At 49.1% G+C, this 22,420-nt stretch overlaps 1 protein-coding gene across 5 annotated transcripts; it reads left to right on the plus strand.

Moving 5' to 3' along the window:
- Positions 1–174: 174 nt before the first annotated feature.
- On the plus strand, positions 175–22,114 carry LCK (LCK proto-oncogene, Src family tyrosine kinase). Of its 5 annotated transcripts, none has more exons than XM_070404629.1 (13): positions 175–263; positions 12,931–13,040; positions 13,358–13,439; positions 13,633–13,723; positions 13,971–14,069; positions 14,202–14,305; positions 14,608–14,757; positions 14,994–15,146; positions 15,255–15,434; positions 17,394–17,470; positions 17,565–17,718; positions 17,796–17,927; positions 21,473–22,114. In XM_070404629.1, exons 2-13 carry the CDS (start codon positions 12,936–12,938, stop codon positions 21,673–21,675), a joined length of 1,530 nt encoding a protein of 509 aa, XP_070260730.1. In that variant the 5' UTR covers positions 175–263; positions 12,931–12,935; the 3' UTR covers positions 21,676–22,114. The 5 variants fall into 5 exon arrangements, with proteins under 5 accessions (XP_070260730.1, XP_070260732.1, XP_070260731.1 ...); XM_070404631.1 differs by lacking the exon at positions 175–263 and adding an exon at positions 3,336–3,505; XM_070404630.1 differs by lacking the exon at positions 175–263 and adding an exon at positions 12,454–12,490.
- The last annotated feature ends 306 nt before the right edge of the window (positions 22,115–22,420 follow it).

Below are 22,420 nucleotides of genomic sequence, written 5' to 3' on the forward strand. Positions count from 1 at the left end.
CCTGGAGATGTACAGGACCCTCAGAGACTGAGGCACGAGGGACTCTGGTGGCAGGAAGCTTGGGGTGCTGGAGGCTTGTGGTTGGGCTACTGGGGCCCTGTTGGCTGCGGAGCCCTCAGGAGGAGGCAGGAAGTCAGGGTGGGACGTGGGCGCGAGGAGTCAGGTGGTGGCTACCACGGCGAGGAGAGCTGAAACGGTCTGGGCAGCCAGGCTAGGCCAGCAGGACCATGTGAATGGGGCCGGAGGGCTCCTGGGCTGGGCAGGTAAGGAGACTGGGAACAGGGGTCAAGGGGCTGTGGTTGGGAACCTGATATCAGGGGGTGAAACTAGACATGGGGTCAGGCTGCCTGGGTATGCAGCAGCCCTGCAGGCTTGGGGGACAGAAGGACCTTGCTGAAGGTCAGGCAGGAGGCATGCAGTGCAGCCAGATCCCCGCTTTCCTGTGTAGATGTTGGCTCTTGGTTCTGCCGCACTGCCCGCCATGGCCTCCACCTCACTTGGAGATCTGGCACATGGACTATCAGGTATTAAAAAGAGCTCGCTTTGGCAGCGCATATACAAAGAGAGAGAGAGAGAGAGAGAGAGAGAGAGAGAGAGAGAGGAGAGAGAGAGAGAGAGAGAGAGAATCCCCAAGTCCAGTCGCTCACCCCACGATGGATGAGCCTCCTCCACCCAGAGAGGGCCCAGCGCTCCCTCCGGGCAGGCCCTCAGCAAGGCGGTGGCAGAGCCAGGTCTTGGGACAGAGTGACGGTCTAGGCTGTGACCTCCCATGAGGCAGGGTAGTGGACAGGCTTTAGTCAAGGGACCCAGAATCCTTCTGGTTGCTGGCGCAGAACCCAGCGACAAGAATCTCCTGGGAGAGACCGGAGTCACCCAGAGCATCCGAATGGACATGAGTGAAGAGTCTTAGGGGCAGTGACCAGCATTGCTAGAGAGAGGGAGGAGTCTCTGGTTGGGAGTGGATGGATATGTGAGGGCATATTTATCATCTGGGATGGCGCCTTCCTCTGACTGGACGCTGGGAAGTTGGAGCGGAGAGTGTAGGGGGAGAAGGAAAGAGGAAGGGCTATTTTAATCCCGGACAGGGGTGCAGTTGGCCCTGAGAGAGGAACATCTGAACTTCCATCTGGAAAGTTGCCATTCCTGCCCCTGCCAAGTGTCACAGGACGTCCTCCCCTCCCCCCTGGCCTGCTAGCTCCCACTGCCCCCCGTCCCCCCCGCCACCCAGTGACTGCAGGTGTAGGGCCAATTGGTCCTGTGGATTCCGGCTTCAAACCCCAGCAAGGTGGAGGCCCAGGAAAGCATAGTCAGCTAACTGCCCACCCCCTCACCCACCACCTAACTCGCAGCCTACAGTCTGTGGGGGGAGTCCCCACCTGCACCAGGCCGTCCAGGTTTCCTCTGCCATTGGAGTTTTTCTTGACACACAATTTCCATCTAGTCAGCATGTCCCGACCTTTCTCCTGTCCATAGCTCCAAGGCCTGCAGACTTCGGTGGGGGCTGGGGAGCACGCGGACTCTCTCTGAACCCAGGCGGCTCACCCACACCCTGGACAGGCATAAGCAGTCCCCCTTCCCACCAACCCAGCCTGTAGTGACAGATGACCCAGCGCTCGAGGCAGAGATTCTTCTCAAAGGGAAGAAGTGCCAAGTGATGGGGCCAAGGACGGGCGAAGGGTTCAGAGGGTGGGAGAAGACATCCCTTGGTGATCTGGGAGGCTTCCTGGAAGAGTCAAGGCAGTTCTGAGAAGGATAATGGCCCACTTCGGAGAGTACCTAAAACATGAAGCCATGGTCTCTGCCCCTGGGTTCTGTTCCTTGTGTACCATGATGGCAGAGATCTCAGAGCAAAACCAAATGCAAGACAGCGGATGCAAAAAGCACGCATTTCAGAGGCAGGCAGACCCAGGCACGATTCCGGTTCTGCCATTTTCTTGAACAAGTGGCTTCACCTCTCCGGACTCCAGTTTACTTATCTCTAAAGAGGCCATAATGAGTCTCTCCCTTGCAGCGTGCTTGTGGGTACTCAAAGAGAAAATAATGACTGTGATGCGCCAGGGGACTACCCGACACATAGTAGGTGCTTAACAGAGGTTGGCACTCCATCTTCCTGCAAGTGTGCACCAAAGGGAGGGATGCCCACACCCAGAATTACTCCTACTCAGCGCCTTGGCAAACCAGTGAACCACCCATTCTCTCACACTTGTGGTGTGGCTTTGCAAATGAGCTTGTTTCCTGTGTATAGTGGGTGTGAGAATTATAGACTAAACTACAGGTCCACCTTAGAAGAGGATCCCCCATACAGCTACACAAACACCCTACATATCATCATTGGAAAATGTATATATTCACGTATGTTCAGAGGCAGAGGCAGGGACTACACACACAACACACACTGGACCCTACAAATCCATATACACACCCACAAGCTGATGACTTTAAGGCCAAATTTAATTCAGTGAAAGCAATGCTGAGAGGAGCTGGTGTGTGGGTGGCATGGGGACAGGTGAGACCACGATACTATCCAGGGATGTGGCCTCCTCTAAAATCAACGTTAGTGTTGGTTTAAAAGTATCTGCAGATGCATTTCCAATGCTTGTTCTAAAGAACACTAGTTCCCTGAGGCGCCTGGAAAGAAAAGGGTTTTGGAACCAAATCAACACGGTCTCAGCTACAAACTGTCCTGATTAGCTTCACGGTGGATGTGAGCCTGTTAGAGCTCTGGAAGTCCCTCCAGAGAAGGAGCTGGGTTGATTTTGTCTAACCCAGTGTTTTCCAAACTTCAGAACCTTTTTTGCCCCCAGCATCACCTCCTCCATGTCTACCCCGTTTAAGACAAGGAGAGGAATGGAAGGACGGACTGTAGAACTGATCTTCCTCAAATGATCGTGTTTCTTAGCAGAGTGTTTGCATTGATGGTGGTTTTATTGTTTGTGTGTTTTTTTTCAAGTACAAAAGTAGCACAGGATTTGAATTTTAAAAATTCAAACAGTATAGAGGCATGTAAAGAAATGCAAGAAATGCAGCTCCCTCCAACTTCACTCCTGGGGCATGCTCACTGTGGACAATTTGGCGTGCATTCTTCCAGAATTTCCTATGTATGGCTACTAAAAAGCCTGGTGGTTAAGGGCCTAGTCTCTGGAGGCAAGTAAACCCAGGCTCAAATCGTCACTCCACCAGTAATTTGTTTGTTATGAGACCTCAGACAGATTGCTTTACCCTGTTTGGGCCTCAGTTTTTGCATCTGTAAAATGGGGATAATAATAGCACTGACTTCATAGGATTATTATGAGAATTACATGAAATCATGCAAATAAAGGCTTAGCAAAGAGCCCTGCTCAAAAGAACCCCCTATATATATATACACATATTTAAATGCAAATACGCTTATACTCTACATTCTATTCTGTAACTTCTGACCATGCTATATCTGGGATGTCTTTCCATGTCAATACGTGGCGATCTACCCCACCTTTTCAAGTTTTAGCTAACCGTCACTAACTTGGTAAGTGGATAATGGTGGTGATTTTGAGATGCTATTTCCTGGCAAGTATCGGTGTTCTGTGTTGTCAATGTTGTTGTGAGTCACAGACATTACCCATGGGTGAGGTGAAGACAGGCATTTTGGCTTCCTGTGAAAATGGAGTAGGCTGCCAGAGGGGTACCCGGCTGAGTCAGGGGGCAGGGCCAGGTGTCTGGGAACCTCTGTTTGTGCACCTCTGTATCCCCAGCACTGGACCAGAACGTGGCACATAAAAATTGCCCACTGAATTTTTGTCAATAGGCTGGCCCATTAAGAAAATTGTGCCACCCTAGTCGGTTTGGCTCAGTGGATAGAGAGTCAGCCTGCAGACTGAAGAGTCCCAGGTTCAATTCTGGTCAAAGGCATATGCCTGGCTTGTGGGCTTGGTCCCTGGTAGCGGGCCTGCGGGAGGCAGCTGATCAATGATTCTCTCTCACCATTGATGTTTCTATCTCTCTCTCTCCCTCTCCCTTCCTCTTTGAAATCAATAAAAAATATACTTAAAAAAGAAAAGAAAAGAAAATTGTCTGTCCTGGTCAGTGTGGCTCGTTTGGTTTTGCATCATTCTGTGCACCTACTAGTAAAGGTTTCAGATTCGATTCCTGGTCGGGGCCCAGGCCCAGGTCGGGGTGTGTATGGGAGGCAACTGATCTCTCTCTCTCTCTCTCTCTCTCTCTCTCTCTCCCCCTTCCTCTCTTTCTCAAGTCAATAAAAGCATATTAAAAAGAAAAATAAAAGGAAAATTGTGCCTCCTCTAACTCACTGACAGGCCTAAGCTCAAAATTGTCTCACAGTGCAGCATTTCCAAAAATATGGCCTGTGTACCATTGATGTGGGTGAGTGATTTCAGGGGGTGATGAACAGACGTTTACAAATGAGAATTTATGTATTAAATTATGTGTTTATTTTCATATGTACTGACTTCTATTTATGGCTGGCGATACTGGTTTTCCATTTATGTTAGTGAAGTTTCATTTTAGGTAAATATATTAAAGGAGAAATGTGGTTCGTGAAAGTAACAAAAATGTCAAAGAAAAATGAAAATGACTCATAATTTTAGTTTGGAAAATGCTTAACGCTGTTGTAATGAAATGTTCATGCTAGCCTCCAATAACTATAATTCTCATTTATTTAGTGAGTCCTTATTATGTGCCAAGTACCACATTAGGCACTTTCTTATATGGGATCATCTATATATCATAGGTAATGCTCACAGTAGCCCTAGAAGTAGGTCTATTTTTATTCTCATTTTGTAGATGAAGTCATTGGGGGAAGCTGGGAACGATTTAGTAACCTGCCCAAAGACCATCTGCCAGTGAGTGACTGGGAGGCCTTGGGGTTGAACTTGGGTCACTGTGACATGGACATGGTGAGCTGAGCCTCCGTGACCTGCAGATTCCAAGAAAGTTTAATAAAGCAGCACGGATTGTCAAGCTGTAAGTAAGGCTCTGTCCTGATAAAACCCCATGGCGTGAAATGCACACAGAGGTGTGAGGGAGGGCACTCACTACAAGGGATTACTAGGTCCATAAAAGTTACTAGCTGAAGGGCCTCTACCCAAAATACCAGCTTTAGTGTCATTGCTCTGTAGCCCTTGTTTATGGCAACAGTTAACTAGCAGAATCAGTTCTATGTTCAGCACACTCCCAGTTTGTGAGAATAAATTCAACTTGTTTGCATGTAAGAGACTTATCTTCTTGTTCCCTATTTTTTGGAAACTCTGAACTCACAGCGTTCATTCGAAAGTGGTATTATATAAAAGAGGAACACATGTCCTTAACCTGTTTAGCTCAGTGGACAGAGCTTCGGCCCACGGACTGAAGGGTCCTGGGTTCGATTCCGGTCAAGGGCAGGTACCTTGGTTGTGGGCTCAATCTCCAGTAGGGGGCGTGCAGGAGGCAGCTAATCAATGTTTCTCTATCCTTCTCCCTTTCTCTCTGTAAAAATCAATAAAATATATATATTTTTAAAAAGGAACACATGAAAAAGGAGGCAACTCAGGACACATCCCTGTTTCACCCAGTAGAATTTATTTACCATGTCTGCCAACCCTGATTCTTGGGTACTGTGATGAGGGTTCTGTGTGGGCAACCCATAGTTAAGGCTCTTCATTGAACATTTGCAACTTTGCCAATAACCAAATCTTGGCCAAAGAAATAGGCCCAAAAATGGTTTGAAATTATTTCTGACGAATTTTGCCATGAGGTTGCCCAGAGTACAACAGTGGTCTGCAGTGGACTAGCCTGCCTGCTCTTTGTAAAGGATTAGCCTGAGAAACCCAGGCAAGAAGCTGGCACATATTTTGGATAGAACGTTCAGTAAATGAATAAGTTTATACTTCATGGAAGGAAAAGTGTCCCCCCCCCCCTTTTTTTTTTAAATTTAAAGAGGACAAAACAGCCCGGCCCTTGTGGCTCAGTGGTTGATTGTCGACCCATGAATCCGGGCGGTCACTATTCAATTCCAGGTCACAGCATATGCCTGGGTTGTGGGCTTGGTCCCCATTAGGGAGTATGTACGAGGCAGCGGATCAATGACTCTCTCACCATTGATGTTTCTCTCTCTCTGTCCCTCTTCCTTGCTCTCTCTGAAACCAACCAAAAAAAAACCTTTTTCTTTTTTTTTTAAAAAAAAGAGGGTAAAACACATTCTATGGCCAGCCAGGCCAGGTAATGTCTATGATCATGATGTCTATGGAGTTGATAAAAGTAATCGAGTTAGCAAGAATCAGAACTCATCATGATATGATTCCTAAACAAGCCTGGAATCAGAAAATCTAGTCCAGGACAGCCTGAGGTTTTTGATCAGTTCTACACAATGTGAGCAGGGCCACTGTGTGTGTGCTTTGGGTACCTCACTGAGAGGCAAGAAGGGATGGGGACTGAAATCTAGCTCTCACTCCACTCTCCAAATTTTTTGTTTGTTTGTTTTATTGGAGAGAGAGAGAGAGAGAGAGAGAGAGAGAGAGAGAGAGATCAGTTGCCTCTTGTATGTGCCTTGACCAGGAATCGAACTCACCCCCTTCTGGTGTACAGGATGACACACCAACATACAGAACATCAAACAGGGTTCGCTCTTCAAATGTTTTAACCCCAGGGACGGGTGGCCCTTCGAAATGGCACCAAGTGCTCTGAGGACCATGGACAGTCTTGAGTTTGAGGGAGAACATTCCAGACCCTAGTCAGAGGAGGTTTAGAATCTACAAAATTCCTGCTATTGACCTTGAATTTCTGAGTTGTGAGAACAGAATGTCCTGTTTCATTTACCCCAGAATCTGCCCTCATTGCTGGTTCTGAAAGCCCTTGTGATCCCTTGGATTTTTTTTCTCCTTTTTCTTTCAGACAATGAGAAATTTCTAGTAAGTTTTAATTTTTATTTTCTTTTTACTGACTTCATCTATTAACCCGTTCATATAATTTTGGCTACTCAGCAATCTCTGTCAAGCAAAGACCAGAAGAAGGGAACCCACATTTTATATAAACAGATGTATCTATATAAGATCTCACAATTACACAGGGACAAAGTATACATACCCCTATTTTTGTATACATCCATCTGTATGCACTGACTCATGCACACCGATGACTATGCGTACATTAGCAGGAATGCTCACTGAATCATATGCCTCCATATGTATGCACTTGCACTCACCAATCAGGTAAATGTACACTCAGAAACATGCATTCTAGGCAGAGGGAGAATTGTCTTGGAGAGAAAAGACTTTGTTAACAGAACAATGATTACATTTTTAAAAATATGTCCTTATTGATTTTAGAGAGACAAGAAGGGAGAGGGAGCTAGAAATATCGATTGACTGCCTCCTGCCCTGAGCCACACCGTGAGCTACAAAGATTACATTTTTTATGGAGAGTGGATCCAATTCTGCCACCCCTGCCTCCCTGCCCATTTTTTCTGTGACCTCTCAGGATCCTCCCACCTCTTTAGACTTCCCAGGGAGTAAGGGTAGAGTACCTTGGTAAAGGAGGTAGGAGCCTGATTTGAGTTTCACGTCTGCCAAGAGCCGTGTACTATTGGGAAAATTACTTAACTTCTCTGATCCCCTGGATTCTTCATCTTTAAAACGAGGCTGATGAATTACATTAGGGCTTCTAAACTCTTCTCTCCCAAGGACTCCTTTGCCCCTGTTTTACCTCCCCCTCCTTCCCCCGACAAACACACCCTGTGGATCCTATGACTTGAAGTTTTTGCCATTAAACTATCTCATTTAGGTACTAATTTTCTTGTTTTCTAGTTCAAATTTTAATCAGAGACTTAACTAAGTCTGCACTAAAGAAACAATAAAACATTTTGTCAAATTAAGAAACAAATAATAATACAATTTCCCTTTAGACTTTTTAAATATTGAAATAACCTGCAAGCCTTCAACATTACCCTGGGGCCTCCTCGGAGCGCTTGCTCCCAGTGGCTCTAGACTGGGAGCCACTTACATTGACAGGCCCCAGGGGTTTCTGATTGCTGTCAGGCCCTACATTCCAAAGCCCACCTTTTGGAGAGAGCAGGATCTGCTACCTGCAGCCGGAGTGCTTCAGGAGCACAGACAAGCCAGAGAGGAAACACTGAGGGGTCAGGTACTGGCAGAGTGACAGAGTTCCTTTCTGCTTAATTTGACACAACTTGACGTTTTCCACTCATGGCCCCAGCCTTTAGGGATGTCAGGTCCTCTCTGATCGGCCCGGATTCAGTCCAGGATCAGGTCCTGCCTGCGTGATCTGGACTCTCGCCCAAAGCCTGGAGACTCCTTTTCCCTCCCTAGGTGACCCCAGCCTGGACTAGGTACCAGCCTCCAGGCCTATGATTCCTTCTGCCCTTCTTCTGACCTCTCCTCACTGCTGCATCCCAGTTCATCCCCTCTTTTCATAACCCCAAGCTTTTCTCATCTTTCTCTTACCCTTTGCCAGGGCCTCCAAGAACGTCAGGCCTGGGAGGGACCTTACTGATGTCAGTCCACACGCCATCTGATGTTGGTGTTCTCAACTACATTATAACCAACCTGTGGTTTTCTACGGCCTGTTTGAGTAGCACAAACAACAGGATGCTCACGACCTTACTAGCTAGCTCACCTTATTTTAGGCTGGCTCCGGGTTGTCACCAGCCCTTTCCTGAAGGCTTTTGCTACTAACCAGTTCCTGGTCAGAATAAAAATAGCAGTCAAAAAGCCATTTGCATGATGACAGGAGAAGATTTGACTTTGGGTGGTGGGCACACGGTGCAATACACAGATCATGTAACAGAGAAACCTACGCCTGAAGCCTATATGTTCATGTTGACCACCCCAATACATTTTAATTTTACAACAAAGGCATTTGCAGCCACAGATGGGTGAACTGTGACTGAGCGATTTCTCAAATGTCTACCCCCTACCCTCCTCCAAGACTCCTAACAGTAGGGGGAAGAATTAATGTGTCCCCCTTTCCTTGATTTGGCTTAAAATTCCATGTATATTTTACATCTTCCTCTATAATAGATCTGGGCTTGTAACTATATGAAGAAGGACAAGGAAGATGCTCTGGGAAGATGCACACCAGTGACTCTGGTACCCATGAGAGCTTATGAGTACCTCAGTTTAAAAAACAGGAGCTTGGGACATATGTAATACTTTCAACAATAAAGAATTATTTAAAAAGAAAAGAAACAGAAGCTTGCCCAGCCGGGTGGCTCAGTGTTTGAGCATCGACCAATGAACCAGGAGGTCATGATTCCATTCCCAGTCAGGTCACATGTCCAGGTTACAGGCTTAATCCCCAGTAGGGGGTGTGCAGGAGGCAGCCAATTGATGTTTCTCTCTTACATGAATGTTTCTCTCTCTCTCTCTCTCTCTCTCTCTCTCTCTCTCCCCCTTTCTCTCTCTCCTTCCCTCTAAAATCAATTTTTCAAAAATTGAGGTATAATTGACATATGTCCTTAATTCTTACTAACTCAACCCTCCTTCCACTTGGGCCCAGCATGGCTTAGCAACTCTAGCTTTGTTCTGCTAGATAAGTTGTGTGAATTTAAGCAGGCCTCTCTAGGCTTTGGTTTGTTCACCTAAAATCAGAGATTAGATTTGGTGGCTGCTAAGACCTTTACAGATGGGAGAATCTGCACATTAAAACAATTTTTTATTTTTTTTTATTTATTTTTTAAATATATTTCTTTATTGATTTCAGAGAGGAAGGGAGAAGGAGAGAGATAGAAACATCAATGATGAGAGAGAGAATCATTGATTGGCTGCCTCCCGCACACCCCACACTGGGGATGGAGCCCGCAACCCAGGCATGTGCCCTTGGCCGGAATCGAACCCGGGACCCCTCAGTCCGCAGGCCAATGCTCCATCCACTGAGCCAAGCCAGCTAGGGCTAAAACAATTTTTTAAATTGTTCAATCAGCCGAAACTGGTTTGGCTCAGTGGATGGAGCGTCGGCCTGCGGACTGAAGGGTCCCAGGTTCGATTCCGGTCAAGGGCATGTACCTGGGTTGCGGGCACATTCCCAGTAGGGGATGTGCAGGAGGCAGCTGATCGATGTTTCTCTCTCATCGATGTTTCTAACTCTCTATCTCTCTCCCTTCCTCTCTGTAAAAAATCAATAAAATATATTTAAAAAAATTGTTCAATCACAGTTGACATTCAATATTACATTAGTTTTAGGTGTACAACATAGTGGTTAGACATTTATATAACTTACAAAGTGAGCCCCCTAATAAGTCTAGTACCCACCTGGCACCATACATAGTTGCTACAATATTATTGACTACATTCCCTGTGCTGTACTTTACAACCCAGTAACTGGTTCATAGGTCGGCACTCAACATTGAACCACACCGGCCAGGCTGAACTTCTTAATTCCTTCACCTTTTTCACCCTGCCCCTCCACTCTCCTCACATCTGGAGACTACCAGCTCTGCATTTACGAGTTTGTTTCTATTTTATTTATTCTGTTCCTTAGAGTCCACATGTAAGTGAAATCATTTGTTATTTGTCTTTCTCTAGCTGACTTATTTCACTTATCATAATATCCTCCAGGTCCATCCATGTTGTTACAAATGGTAAGAGCTCATTATTTTTTATGGCAGAGTAATAGTCTGTTGTATATTCATATGTACCACATCTTTTTCATCCGATTGTCTATTGATGTAAACTTTGGTTGCTTCCAAATTGTAGCTATTGTATATGAAATGTCCTTCTTTGTCTTTTGTTATAGCTTTTGTTTTAAACTCTATTTTGTCTGCCTGGCTGGTGTTGTTGGGTGGTTGAGCGTCGATCTATGAACCAGGAGGTCATGCTTCGATTCCCAGTCAGGGCATATGACCGGGTTGCAGGCTCCGTTCCCACTGTAGAGCATGCAGGAGGCAGCTGATCAATCATTCTCTCTCATCATTGATGTTTCTATCTCTCTCTCCCTCTCCCTTCCTCTCTGAAATCAATAAAAATATATTTTAAAAAATAAAATTTAAAAAATCAATAAAAACATCAAGTGAGGATTTTTTTTAAAAAGTCTATTTTGTCTGATATAAATATTGCTACCCCAGCTTTTTTTAATTTCCATTTGCATGAGATATATTTTTCCATCCCTTTACTTTCAGTCTGCATGTGTTTTTTGATCTGAAATAGGTTCCTTGTTGGCAGCATAGGTATGGGTCTTGTTTTCTTATCCATTCAGCCACCCTATGTCTTTTGATTAGATTTCATTCACTTATATTTAAACTAATAATTGATAGGTATGTAGTTATTGCCATTTTATTATTCATGTTTCTTCTTCTCCTCCTTCTCCTTCTTCTGGAAGTCCCTTTAACATTTCTTGTATTACTGGTTTTGTGGTGGTGAACTTTTTAGCTTTTTCTCATCTGGGAGAGAATCTGTGCATTAACCCTTCATATACCAGTCAATTTTATTTATTTGTTTGTTTATTTGTTTATGAGAGAGAGAGAGAGAGAGAGAGAGAGGAGAGAGAGAGATTGTTCCATTTATTTATGTATTCATTGGTTGTTTCTTGTATGTGCCCTGACTGGGGATTGAATCCATACCTTTGTGTATCAGGACAATGCTCCAATCAATTGAGCTACCTGGCCTGGGCCCTAGTCAACATTTATAAGTGGCAACTAGTTCTGGGTGCTGGGGCATTCAAGCAAATAAAGCACAGGTTCTGTTCTCCAGGAATTCCCCCATCTCATCAAGGGGTGGAAGAGGCTATGGGACTGACACATAAATCAGTGTAGTTTGGGCACTCAGTGCCTAAGTTGATGATTGTGGTCTGAGTAGAACTGTAGCAGCAAAGAGCATTGGGAAGGCTTTACAGAGTAGGTGATGTGTGAGCTGAGCCTTGAAAGTTGAGTTCAATAGATGGACAAAAAGAGAGCATCCCGAGGCAGGAGAAGCACATGTGCAAGGGCATGGAGTAAGAAAATAGTGTGGGGTGTTTGGGAGGGACAGGTGTAGCTCAAAACACAGACTGTGTGAGTGTGTAGGCACGGGTGCGTGCGTGTGTGTGTGTGTGTTTGTGTGTGTGTAAGAATAGACTGAGGAAGTGGATTTGATCTTGATATTAAAGGGTCTTAAACACATGGTAAATTTAACTTTATCTGAGGACTAGTGCTTTCCAAGCAGTTCTGAGGAGCAGCCCAGGGAAGGAGGTGTCTTGGGGACTCCTAGGGGCTTCAGAGAGAGGCCCCACTGGGCTTCAGGCACTGCAGCTCCATTTTGCTTTATCTATGGGGTTCTGCTTGATTTCATCTGACAAAAAGTTTCCACTGCTAAAGCAAGCAAACAAATAAAAAAAAGTCACAGCCAATAGGGTCACTGAAGGATTTTCTGCTGGGGAGAAGCAGAAGGAACCCTCTGAAGGAGACTTGTGTGGGAGGGGAAGGGGGCAGAGGCCTGATGGCTGACTGTGGGGAGCAGGAGTCTTTCATTTAGCTTTCTGGGCTGGAGAGGGGAACTGTATTAGGAGGTGGGGCGCACACACCTCTAAGGTATGGGTGGATCAAAACTTAGGTCTCCCCCAGGGTTTGGAAGAAGTGTGTGATCTCTACTGGGTAGTCCCCCAACATGGGGGATGGGGAGAGAGAGAGAGAGAGAGAGAGAGAGAGAGAGAGAGAGATTGGGGGAGAGGCAGGAAGCGGGCAGCTAGACTAACAAAGGTGCCTGTGTCGGTTTGCCCATCCCAGGTGTGGGGGCGGGGCCTAGGACTGGGGTGTGTGTGACTTTATTGGTGGCCTGGGGGCTCAGAGGGAGCATCAGATAGGAGCTAGGGCCCCATTTCAGCTTGTCTATGGCTGGTGAATGGGGGCCTGGGGAGGAGGGCGAACAACCTCAGGTACTTCTGGAAGTTCTCAGGGCGAGGCCCCAGTATGTCGGAGGTTGGGCGAGCAGATGTTGGGGGAACCCCTTAAGCGCCTCTCCATTCCCCCAGGGACCATGGGCTGTGGCTGCAGCTCAAACCCTGAAGATGACTGGATGGAAAACATCGATGTATGTGAGAACTGCCATTACCCCATAGTCCCACTGGATGGCAAGGCAACGGTAAGAGGCAAGACATGGGGCTTGGTGAGGGAGCCGGATGGGGTGCACAGCTCAGAAGAACAAAATAGGCCTCCACTAAAGGTCCTTGAAATAACAGAGCGGCCCTCTCCTCTGCAATACAGAAAGGAAACGAGGCTCAGAGAAGGGAAGGGACTCTCCTAAGGTCACACAGCAAGCAGTTGGCAAATTCAGGGATAGGAAGACCCGGCGGGCAGGCTAAGCTGGAGAAGTGAAGGAGATCAGGGTGGTGGGGAGGGGAGCCTGGATCTGACCCCGCCTCCTGCTCTCTAACCTGACTCTCATCCCCTACCCCCCAGCTGCCCATGCGGAATGGCTCTGAGGTGCGGGACCCACTGGTCACCTACCAGGACACCAACCCCCCGGCTTCTCCACTGCAAGGTGACCGCAGCCAGCAGGGCCTGGAGATAAGGCCTGTGGGTCTTTGGCTGTCGGCCTCCATCTCCTCCCCGTCTACCCTCTATTCTGCCCTGCTTCTCTGGCCCCAGTCTTGTGCTCTGCCCTGTCTCGTCTGAACTCCATGTTCCCAGCCTATTTCGGGCTGGTTCTCCCTGACGCCCCCTTGTCTTTACAGACAACCTGGTCATCGCCCTGCACAGCTATGAGCCCTCTCACGATGGGGACCTGGGATTCGAAAAGGGTGAACAGCTTCGTGTCCTGGAGCAGTGAGTGTCCCCTCTATGCCACCCCTCCTCGCCCTGCGGCGGTGAGGGAGTGAGGGAGCGGAGACCCCGGGCTCCGCAGCCCTCCTGCAGGTCCTGACTGGCTTGCAGTAGGCGCCCTTGAGACAAAATGAGAGGCTGGCGGCTGCCGAGCTGGAGGGTGGGGTGGCATTGCCAGCTGGGGCTCTGGAGGGAGGGAGTCCAGCCGAGTCCAGGCTGAGCAAGCCACGCTGACCACCGGTGTTCTCAGGAACGGCGAGTGGTGGAAGGCGCAGTCTCTGACCACCGGCCAAGAGGGTTTCATCCCCTTCAACTTCGTGGCCAAAGCGAACAGCCTGGAGCCCGAACCGTGAGTGGGGACTCGTCTTGGGGATGGGTAGGAGCAAGCGGACCTAGGGACCCCGGGGCAGAGGAGGGCTGCTCGAGGGGTGATGGAGGGAGCACCTTCCAACCGACGACGGCTTTTACTCTCCCTGCGCAGCTGGTTCTTCAAAAACCTGAGCCGCAAGGATGCTGAACGGCAGCTCCTGGCTCCCGGGAACACGCACGGCTCCTTCCTGATCCGGGAGAGCGAGAGCACCGCGGGTGAGCGGCTGGGCGGGGCCGCGGTGGGCGGGGTCCGGTTGGGGCGGGGGTCGCGATGGGCGGGGCTGCGGTGGGCGGGGCCCGGGATGGGACAGGGCCGAGATGGGCGTGGTCTTGACGGGGCGGGCCCGAGGTGGGCGGGGTCCGGGCTGGGCGGGGCGCGGTGGGCGGGGCCCGGGCTAGATCCCGGGAGCCGCGGTGCGGGCTGGGCGAGCCCCGGGGCAGGGGCGCGGTGGCGGAGGTGCACCCGCCGTAGGTCACCCCTCCCCCTCTGACGTTCGCTTACCTATTCTTTTATTCAGGATCGTTTTCCCTGTCCGTTCGGGACTTCGACCAGAACCAAGGAGAGGTGGTGAAACATTACAAGATCCGCAACCTGGACAAAGGAGGCTTCTACATCTCCCCCCGCATCACTTTTCCCGGCCTGCAGGAGCTGGTCCGCCATTACACCAGTGAGCGCAGCCTTACCCCTCAGACGTGGGCCTGAGGCCCCCTCACCTGTGTCCTAGCAGCCTGCCTCCCCCACGTCCCTCTCGGGGATGCCCTACCCATCACTAAGCCTGCTCTTCCATTCCCGGCCGGGGTGCGGTGCCAGACCCTGCAGCCGCAGGTGTCCACACCTCCCCTGCCCGGCCATTTCCCTAGACGGGACTTGGTGAAGTCCCTACTCCCTCCCTTGTCCTCGCAGACACTCCGGACGGGCTATGCACGCGGTTGAGCCGCCCCTGCCAGACCCAGAAGCCCCAGAAGCCGTGGTGGGAGGACGAGTGGGAGGTTCCCAGGGAGACGCTGAAGCTGGTGGAGCGGCTGGGGGCTGGCCAGTTCGGGGAGGTGTGGATGGGTAAGTGAGGCCCTCCTGGACTGCGGGGGGTGCGGGGGGGGGCGTCCGCTGAGATTCGAGTGTCCCCCGACAGTCCGGGTGACTTCCTCCAACCCCTCCCCACCCCAGGGTACTACAACGGGCACACGAAGGTGGCAGTGAAGAGCCTGAAGCAGGGCAGCATGTCCCCCGACGCCTTCCTGGCCGAGGCCAACCTCATGAAGCAGTTGCAGCATCAGCGGCTGGTCCGGCTCTACGCGGTGGTCACTCAAGAGCCCATCTACATCATCACGGAATACATGGAGAATGGTGGGCGCTGCCGTCCCCTCTGCTTTTGCTGGAGGGTGGAGGAGACCTGCCTTTTCTCCTGGCTCAGCACTGAAGTTGCTAGAGTTTTCCTGGGCTCCTAAAGTCTCACCTCCAAGGGCGAGAAGAGGGTGTGTCCTCGAGGCTGTCTGGGAGCCCAGCCTAAGGTGGCCGGCTCTGGAAGGGCATTCAGTCCCCACCTCCCCTGACCTGCAAGTCCCCGTTTGCCTTCAAAGCCCTACCTTGATCTAAAGATGTTTGTTTTCAGGAAATGAGTGCGTCCCTGGTCCCATTTCTTTCCCTTCTGCCCCCGAGTGTTGGGAGGCCAGATCTGCCCCAAAGCCCTCTTTTTCAGTTCTGGGTGAGCCCCTCCCCCTCCCTTGGTCTGTTGTCGCACAGAGTAAAAGCCTCACCACGGTAAACAGGAATTTGCAGGCCTAGATTTAACAGACTAAGTTCCTGACCTGCATCTGGTGCTCCATTTCCCTCAGTATAACAGCAGAAATCTGAACGGCTCTGATTCTTTGGGAGTATAAGATCTCTCCCTCTTTCAGGAAGGGAGAAAAGCTGTTCATTGGCTAATGGGTTCTGGAAATGGCCAATAGATTTTATTATATAAGCCTACTTTAGTTGGTAGTTGCTTGGAGTTCTGTGTTGAGGATTCTGAGGCTCATTGGAAGTGAGTGCTAGGACTGATTAGCAACATCTGCCATGGACACAATGGAGGAATGGCAGTCTCTGTCACATATTTGCTGTGTCTGGGTGAGGCCTTTATCTTTGGTGACTAATTCAGTACTCATAGTGGGGACACAGGTTGCTATCATCTTCACACAGGGCTTTAATCTCTTAAGAAGGAACAGAAGTTACTAGCTCCAATCCAGCAACTCCCAACCTGTCAGGCCTCCACACATCTCTTTCCATAGTCCTTTTTAAAATATATATATATATATATATATATATATATATATATATATATATATTTTATTGATTTTTTACAGAGAGGAAGGAAGAGGGATAGAGAGTTAGAAACATCAATGAGAGAGAAACATATATCAGCTGCCTCCTGCACACCCTCTACTGGGGATGTGCCGGAAACCAAGGTACATGCCCTTGACCGGAATCAAACCTGGGATCCTTCAGTCCGCAGGCCAACGCTCTATCCACTGAGCCAAACTGGTTAGGGCTCCACACTCCCTTTTTTTTTTTTTTATTAGTTAAGGTATTACAAATGTGTCCTCATCCCCCCCATTAACCCCCAACCTCCCCCCGCTCCACACTCCTTTTAATGCGTGCAGCACACATTTATTGCTGCTTACTTTGGGCTGGGCACGGGGAACATGGATGGACAAAACAAGGTGCCTGCTGTCTCATTTTAGTTATGCACACCTGGAAAACCAGTATTTGGGCTAGGAAAGTTTCAGCATGCCCCAGAGAATGTAGATGGTGATTTAATTTATTATGTCTAGTAGGATCTAGAAAAGCTTCCTAGAGGAATAGTCAGTCTAGCTGGGCCACGCAAGAAAAGTAAGGCAGAGACGGGACAAAGAGACTTTGAGGTGAGAACGCAATGGTCCATGTGAAAAATGTTGAAATTGTCTAGTGGGGGTGGAACAAGAGTAGCAGGAGTGGGGGAAGAGAAGAAACTACAAAGTGGACCATGCAGAGCTTTGGTGGATGCTGGCTGAGGAGTTTGAGCTCTACCCCGTGGGTGATAAAAAGCTTACAGATCCCTTCGAGCATGCCCCATCCTAGTCCCCTGGAAAAGACCTTCACATGTCCCAAACCTCCTCACTCAGAACACACACTCCTCCATTTTCTGCCCTTCCTCTTCCTTTCCACATATAAGACACTGCTTCTAGACCCCCCCGCCCCCACCCCCACCGCCTACACAGTTAGGCGAGAAGGGTTGGGGAGCTCTCTCCTTGGGCAACTTGGATCAGCAACTCTTGCTTCTGCCCACAGGGAGCCTGGTGGATTTTCTCAAGACCCCTGCAGGCATCAAGCTGACCATCAACAAACTCTTGGATATGGCAGCCCAAGTAAGGAGACTTGGGAGGGCTGGGCATGGGCACAGGCCAGCAGGGTAAGGATGTCTGGCCCACCACTGCTGACCTATCCACACCTGACCTGCAGATTGCAGAGGGCATGGCATTTATTGAAGAGCGCAATTATATCCACCGTGACCTGAGGGCCGCCAACATCCTGGTGTCTGACACCCTGAGCTGCAAGATCGCAGACTTTGGCCTAGCACGCCTCATTGAGGACAACGAGTACACAGCCAGGGAGGGTAGGTGTGGGATAGAAGGGAAGTCTGGGGCCTACAGGCCAAGCAGACCTTGGTGACCTCACTCTGCTTCCCCACAGGGGCCAAGTTTCCCATTAAGTGGACAGCGCCAGAAGCCATTAACTATGGGACCTTCACCATCAAGTCGGACGTGTGGTCTTTCGGGATTCTGCTGACGGAGATTGTCACCCACGGTCGCATCCCTTACCCAGGTCAGGACCAAAGGCAGGAACTAAAAAGGGTGATGAGGCAGGGCAGTAAAATCCATGACTTTCCACTCACCTTTTCCCAGGCTCAGAATCTGAAACTTTCTAGTTGCTTCTCCTCCATCTTCTCAGAGATGTGACTCCGATATCACCAGGGAGGTACCAATCAACCATGGCTGACTTTCATCTCTGTCTCTGGATCTCTCTCTCTCCCTTCGATAATCCCAGCTCTTCTCTTTAGTTCCAACACAGGCAGCCCAGTATGGGTGAAAAGGATCTGGCCTGAGAGACAAGAAGCCTGCCTTTCATTATCAGACATGCCATGATATTAACTTTCTGTTTGATCAGATGATGCCTTCTTTTCCCATATGTAAAATGTAAGGTTAGACTAATACTTGGCCCACCCCTAGCTGGTTTGGCTCAGTGGATAGAGCATTGGCCTGCGGACTAAAGGGTCCCAGGTTCAATTCCAGTCAAGGGCAAATGACTGGATTGTAGGCTGGATCCCTAGTAGGGGGCATGCAGGATACAACCAATCAATGATTCTCTCTCATCATTGACATTTCTCTCTTTCTCTCTCCCTCTCCCTTCCTCTCTGAAATCAATAATAATACTTTTTTTAAAAAAGTTGTTCTCGAGAGAAAATGATGCCAAAAGTGTTTAGAAGTCTGGAAAAAATCACACACACACACACACACACACACAAAGAATATTACCTGGCCCATTTAAGCACTCAAGAGTGTTAGGTTTGTTGGTTTGTTAAATATATTTTATTGATTTCTTACAGAGAGGAAGGGAGAGGGATAGAGAGTTAGAAACATTGATGAGAGAGAAACATCAATCAGCTGCCTCCTGCACACCCCCTACTGGGGATGTGCCCGCAACCAAGGTACATGCCCTTGACCAGAATCGAACCTGGGACCTTTCAGTCCACAGGCCGACGCTCTATCCACTGAGCCAAACCGGTCAGGGCAAGAGTGTTAGGTTTTGCTATTAATAGGTTTTGGGCAAGTGACTTCACCTCTCTGAGCCTGTTCCCTGATATGAAAAACAAGATTATCTGTGAAAGACCTTGACTCATAATAGGTGCTCACTAAACACTGACTTCCGTTCCCTCTGAAGCTTTCTGTCTAAAGACTGAGAGAGAGATGTAAACAACTGATTTCCACTCTCTCCCACCCCTCTCTTTATCTCCTGGACAAAGTCCTTTACCCCTGAATTCAGCCAAGACAGCGATGGAATCTTTTAAAAGGAACTTGCTAGGAAACTGGGGAAAGGAAATGGAACACAAAGACAGGGCACGGAGGTCATGGAGCACAGTGGCCAGATTTTAGAAGCTTCCCACATCCCGAGAGCAGTGTGCACGGAGCTTTGCTCCTAGGAGGGTCAAGGCACCTTAGGATCAGGCGAGAGCCAGAAGGCTTTCCCTGCCCTGGGCTTGCCCCATCACAGAATCGAGGGAGAGCGCTGGGGCTGGAAGCCCACCCTGGTCATCTTGCCAAGGACCCTCACTGCCCCTCCACTGTGCCCACAGAGGTGAATCCATAGGCAATGTCTCTGTTACAAATGAAAAGACATTGTTGGCATGATGATAAATGGCAACACAGCTTCAGGGTCAGGGAGAAAATGGGGAGTAATGGGGATCTGGGTGAACTTGCATCTGCTCCAGCAGACGGTTGCCTTTAAGACCTGGCCCTGGCTGGCATGCTCAGTGGTTATAGTGTCAGCCTGTGCACCAGAGGGTCTTAGGGTCGATTCCCTTGGTTGTGGGTTCGCTCCCCACCCTGGGTCAGGGTGCATGTGGGAGGCAACCAGTCACTGTGTCTCTCTCACTGTGTCTCTCTCCCCCTCCTTTTCTCCCTTCTACTATCTCTGAAAAGCAATGGAAAAAGTGTCCTCAGGGGAGGATTAACAAAAAGGAAACACAAAAACAAAAGGCATGGGGTCCCAAAACACAGATTTTTTTTTTTTCAAGAGAAGCCCAAACTTGCAGCTTTAGAAAAATGTGCCCATTTCCAAACATTGGTGATTGATTCAAATTATTTAAAAACACTACAGAAACCAAACCAAAGTGTGTCTAGAGGCTATATTTAGGCTGGATTTAGCCTATGGGCTTGCAGCCTTGACTCTAGCCTTGGGTGTTTAGTTCTATGGCCTATGTCCTCCAATGTGCTAATTTTGAAATGTGAGGGACCCATAGCTAGAGGCCTCCTAAGGGCAAGGCCTGGGCAAGAGGGTATTTATTGGGCGAGGTCCATTCCCAAGTTTTGCAGGACCATAAAGTGTTTAGTCTTCGGGAACTGCCTGTCACAGTCTCCTCTCAGAAGACTGAAGGAGAAATAAGAGGCCACATGGGAAATTCAGACACAGGCAGCTGTTTGTGCCATGATCATGCAGTTCTCTGGATCAAGTCCTCTCAGGGTCCACATGCTAAGAGCCTACCAGGTGGGACAGGACCAGTATGAAGGCAGGGAACTGGCCCCAAAATTATTTCATCTGGGTCATGGAGGGACCTGGTAGACCTCTGCCCATGCAGAGTCTGCTTTGCTGGGGCCCAGAGTCCATCTGGCTTCCTAATGTAGCATCTCATGTGCCTGGTCCCAGAGCAGGGAAGCCTCACCATTGGCGTGGCTGTGGGCTCCCATCCTGCCCTGGGCCTTGACCACCGTATCTTCCCACCAAATAATAATAATCACAAGTGTTATTTATGCAGTATCTCTTTTTTTTTTTTTTTTCCCCGATGCAAAAGCATAAGAGTCTTTATTCGAGCTAGCTCGGCTCCCCCACCTTGCCGACACAGCAGCAGGAAACAGAGAGAGATAACTCTGTGTGGAGACGGGTTTTATAGGGGGAGTTGGAGTAAGGGGAGGAGAAAGGACTGTGCTCTGCCAATTGGCCAGGCAAGAGTCAGTGTCTTGTTCCTGGGTGTGGCTAGCAGAGGCTTAGACTTCCGGGAAGAAGCTCCTTGCCAAGCATGTGGCCAAGGTAAGATGGAGCACTTACCCTGGGGCAAGATGGAGGGCGTAGCCCTTACCCTGGGCAAGGTGGAGGGCCTAGCCCTTACCCTGGGGCAAGGTGGAGGGCCTAGCCCTTACCCTGGGACAAGGTGGAGGGCCTAGCCCTCGCCCTTTCATTCCCCCCTTTGTCTTGGAACTTCCGGCTCAATCATGAGACGGACTATTTATGCAGTATCTCATTTCCAGGCATTACATGCATTATATGCACTATCTTATTCAATCCTCATAGTAACTCTGAGGTAGGAGTTACTATTTGTTCTGTTTTTTAAATGAGAAAACTGAGGCTCAAAATATTGAGGTGGTTCCCAAGGCAGCCAACAGTGTGCGTTATTAAGTGTCTAAGCCATAGCTGACATTCCAAGGGGCATAACTGACATTTAGCAGGTACCTATAGTAAGGCCTTACCATTGATGAAGACAAAGATCCTTTCGGATGGGTGCTCACACCATAACAGTTAAATAATCTGAACATGGCCCCTGCCTGTGGGCTTCCAAAGCCTGGAGCCTTGATGTCTTTTCTCCCATCAACCCCCAGGGATGACCAATCCTGAGGTGATTCAGAACCTGGAGCGAGGGTACCGCATGGTGCGACCTGACAACTGTCCAGAGGAGCTGTACCACCTCATGATGCTGTGCTGGAAAGAGCGCCCAGAGGACCGGCCCACCTTTGACTACCTGCGCAGCGTGCTGGACGACTTCTTCACGGCCACGGAGGGCCAGTACCAGCCCCAGCCCTGAGAGCCCGAGCTGGGGCCTGGAGCCCTGTCCTCATCTAGCCAACCTGGCTGGGAGAAGCAGTTCCTGTGCCATACGCATGGCCGATGCACATAAGGACTCTGCATGTGAATCCTGCCCACGTGTGACACGTATACTTCTCCTGTTTTGTACACCGTTCTTTAGTTGTGTGGGCTCTGCACATGTGTCTTGTACATGTGCAGCCTGTGCATAGGTCTTGGACACCTGTCCAGGCTATCCCTTTCTGGGCCTCTCATTTCCTGAGACCACCTGAGAAAGGAGAGAGGCCTGTGATTGACACCAGCTTCTGCTCACCCCCTTTTCCTTTCCCCTGGTCATCAAGAAGCTCCTTGAGGGGGAAACCTCATGTAATACCTCCATGCCCTCCTCTTCGGTGACTGGCACACATCAGGAGCTCAATAAATGTTTGTTTGTTGATGAAGATTGTGCATCTCTCTGCTCCCCTCTCTCATTTCTTCTTCCTTGGGAGGGAAGAGTGGGGGTTCAGAAGTTGATAACCACGAATTGGGATGAAAGATGGAATGAGGGGATGTCTGAACTCTTTCCAGCTTTGCTGATGCTGGGGATGAAGAGGAGGTCCCTATGCTTTCCTGTCTGGGCTCTTTGACTCCCTTTAAACCCCTGCCTCAAAGGATTTAGGGCAACCCCTACCCAGAACCTTCTAGGGAGTGGGCGTGTCCCAGGACTCTCCCCCTCCCATTGTATAAGAGCAATAGGATTTTTTACA

Source organism: Myotis yumanensis, unplaced genomic scaffold (genome assembly GCF_028538775.1).
Source record: "Myotis yumanensis isolate MYYU_CA2020_CCGP unplaced genomic scaffold, mMyoYum1.0.hap1 SCAF_2, whole genome shotgun sequence".
In the NCBI taxonomy this organism is placed as follows: Eukaryota; Metazoa; Chordata; class Mammalia; order Chiroptera; family Vespertilionidae; genus Myotis; species Myotis yumanensis.

Excerpts from the sequence above, each read along its gene's own strand:
- LCK (XM_070404628.1), top strand. The coding sequence starts at position 12,801 with ATGGGGGCCTGGGGAGGAGGGCGAACAACCTCAG. Across the intron at positions 13,440-13,632 it reads CCCGGCTTCTCCACTGCAAG|ACAACCTGGTCATCGCCCTG; the intron begins GTGACCGCAGCC and ends TTGTCTTTACAG. Across the intron at positions 17,719-17,795 it reads CGAGTACACAGCCAGGGAGG|GGGCCAAGTTTCCCATTAAG; the intron begins GTAGGTGTGGGA and ends GCTTCCCCACAG.